The 2,203-nt window shown below is 35.3% G+C and overlaps 1 protein-coding gene across 1 annotated transcript; it reads left to right on the forward strand.

The window, feature by feature from the left end:
- Positions 1-1,287: 1,287 nt before the first annotated feature.
- LOC131659072 (uncharacterized) lies at positions 1,288-1,977 on the forward strand. The gene is made up of 2 exons (XM_058928313.1): positions 1,288-1,569; positions 1,852-1,977. Exons 1-2 carry the CDS (start codon positions 1,288-1,290, stop codon positions 1,975-1,977), a joined length of 408 nt encoding a protein of 135 aa, XP_058784296.1.
- Positions 1,978-2,203: the final 226 nt, after the last annotated feature.

Genomic DNA, 2,203 nt, shown 5'->3' on the forward strand with positions numbered 1-2,203 from the left:
CGTTATTATCACGTGGCAACCTATAAATTGTGGCGTGAATTTCATGTGGCAATTGATAAATTGCCACGTGAAAATTACATGGCAAATCATAAGTTGTGGCGTGAAAATCACGTGGCAACTTTTTAATATATTTTAATTTAGTATACTATGTACATATTTATTTAGTATAATTAAATATGCATGTAAATATTTTAACGCTGATGTTGATCACTATATTTGGTGTGAGGTTATTAAAGAAAAAGGGCCTAATGGTTGCTTTTTTGGGGCTGAAAATTTGGCGTCCAGCTATAGAGCTGGTGATCGCAATCTGTTTCAAAGAATTATAGATGGAGAGGGTGGATCGCGTCAACCAAATCTGACACGGGAATAAGCTGAAACAGTAAGGCAATTGGCGTTAAGTGAGGCGAGATGCGAAAATGAGGCCCTGAGGCAGCAACAAGAGCAGCAGATGGAGATGATGTGGAAGACGCAATCTGATATGGAGCAATTGCATGCGCGGCAGATAGAGGGCATTTTGAAGAAGCAATCTGAGATGGAGGAGCAGATGAGACGATTTATGCAAGGTGGTGGAAATTATCGTAATGTTCTTGATCCAGAGCTGGAGGAGGACATAATGGATGATGATTTTAATCCTGATAATTATTTTCCGAATGATGATGATGTCTCATAAAAACATTTTGTATTTCATTTGTTTTAAATTTATATTTATGCAACTTATTTTACATTTTAATTCATTAAAATATTATTTTTAAATTTTTAGTTTTATTTAATTGAATTTATTATATAAAATTTATTATATGAATTTATTTTATAAAATTTTATTCTATAAATTTTATTATATAAATTATATTATAAATTTTATTATATAAATTTTATTATATAAATTTTATTATATATAAATTTTATTGTATAAATTTTATTATATATAAATTTTATTATATAAATTAATTAATTTATTATATAAAAATACAGTTATACCTGCGTTATATAATTTTTAAAAAAATAAAACATTCAAAGTAGCAACGTGAGACCAACGTCGCTAATAAAGAATTAAATTTTAAACAAATCATGAGAGAAAGTGTTTTTTGCTCTACCTTCTCTCTAAGTCTTTTTTCTTTCTGTTGCCTGTTTGTTCGTGTTGGCAATGGCGTGGCAGCATGTACACAAGAAAAGTTTCAGGAACGTATCATCTAGATGGGATGCATTCCTTACGGAGGGCTACAGGCGAGGGTAGGAGAGAAAATCTCTTCATTCTATTTCTCTAAATTTCCAGACAGATGTAGGACGATGGATATTTTCAACTTGTTTGGTTGTGTGGGGGAAATCTTGGAGGTGGTGATACCTCCATGGCGTAACAAATTCGGGAAACGCTTTGGGTTTGCTAGATTCAAGGAGGTGAAGGATGAGAGAATGTTGGCGGTGAAGTTGGATAATATTCAAATTGATGGTAGAAAAATTCACGCTAATCAACCAAGGTTCAATAGGAATGAAGGGAAAGAGGTTCCGGTTAAAACTCAGAATCGTGATGGAGGCAGGAGGGAACCGACTCAGGTGAGGGAATCGGCTCAGGTGAGGCTTAATAGGTGGGTGGACAGTTCCAAGTCTTTTGCTGCAATTGTCCAAGGGGGGGGGGGGGGGAGAAGAATGATAACCAGAATCATAAGATGAATCAGAACCATAAGCCTTTTTTCTCGTACTCTTCTCAATCTTCGTTGAGGGATCGATGGAGTAAGGCGTTTATTGGGGAAGTGATTTTCGCAGGAGAATCGTATAATATCCAAACGCATATGGAGATTGAAGGGTTCTTTTCTGTAAAAGTTCATCCTCTTGGTGCAAATCTGTGTTTATTAGAGGAAATGGAGGAAGGAATTATTCCAGAACTCATTAATGAAGGACAATGGTGGTGGAAACAATGGTTTAAATCGATCAGGCCATGGAATCCGGTGGATGTTGACTGTGAACGGGTGGTTTGAGTGAGAGTTTATGGTGTTCCCTGCCATGTTTGGGGTACTGATTTCTTTGAATCTCCGGCAAATCAGATTGGTTCTTTTATTTGTGTTGATGATAACACTTTATCGGGTGTTAATATGGACATAACAAGAATCATGATGAGGGTACCTTTTAACTTTGTTCTAAAAAACTACATGGAGGTTTCTATTAATGGGGAGACATTTAGTCTAGTTTTCCGTGAAGACACTTATAG

Source organism: Vicia villosa, linkage group LG3 (assembly GCF_029867415.1).
Source record: "Vicia villosa cultivar HV-30 ecotype Madison, WI linkage group LG3, Vvil1.0, whole genome shotgun sequence".
In the NCBI taxonomy this organism is placed as follows: domain Eukaryota; kingdom Viridiplantae; phylum Streptophyta; class Magnoliopsida; order Fabales; family Fabaceae; genus Vicia; species Vicia villosa.

What these genes read in the sequence shown, in the direction of transcription:
- LOC131659072 (XM_058928313.1), top strand. Translation starts at nt 1,288, where the DNA reads ATGGATATTTTCAACTTGTTTGGTTGTGTGGGGGAAATCTTGGAGGTG. An exon ending in AGGTGAGGGAATCGGCTCAG is followed by an intron (nt 1,570 to 1,851) that starts GTGAGGCTTAAT and finishes TGTGTTTATTAG; the next exon opens with AGGAAATGGAGGAAGGAATT.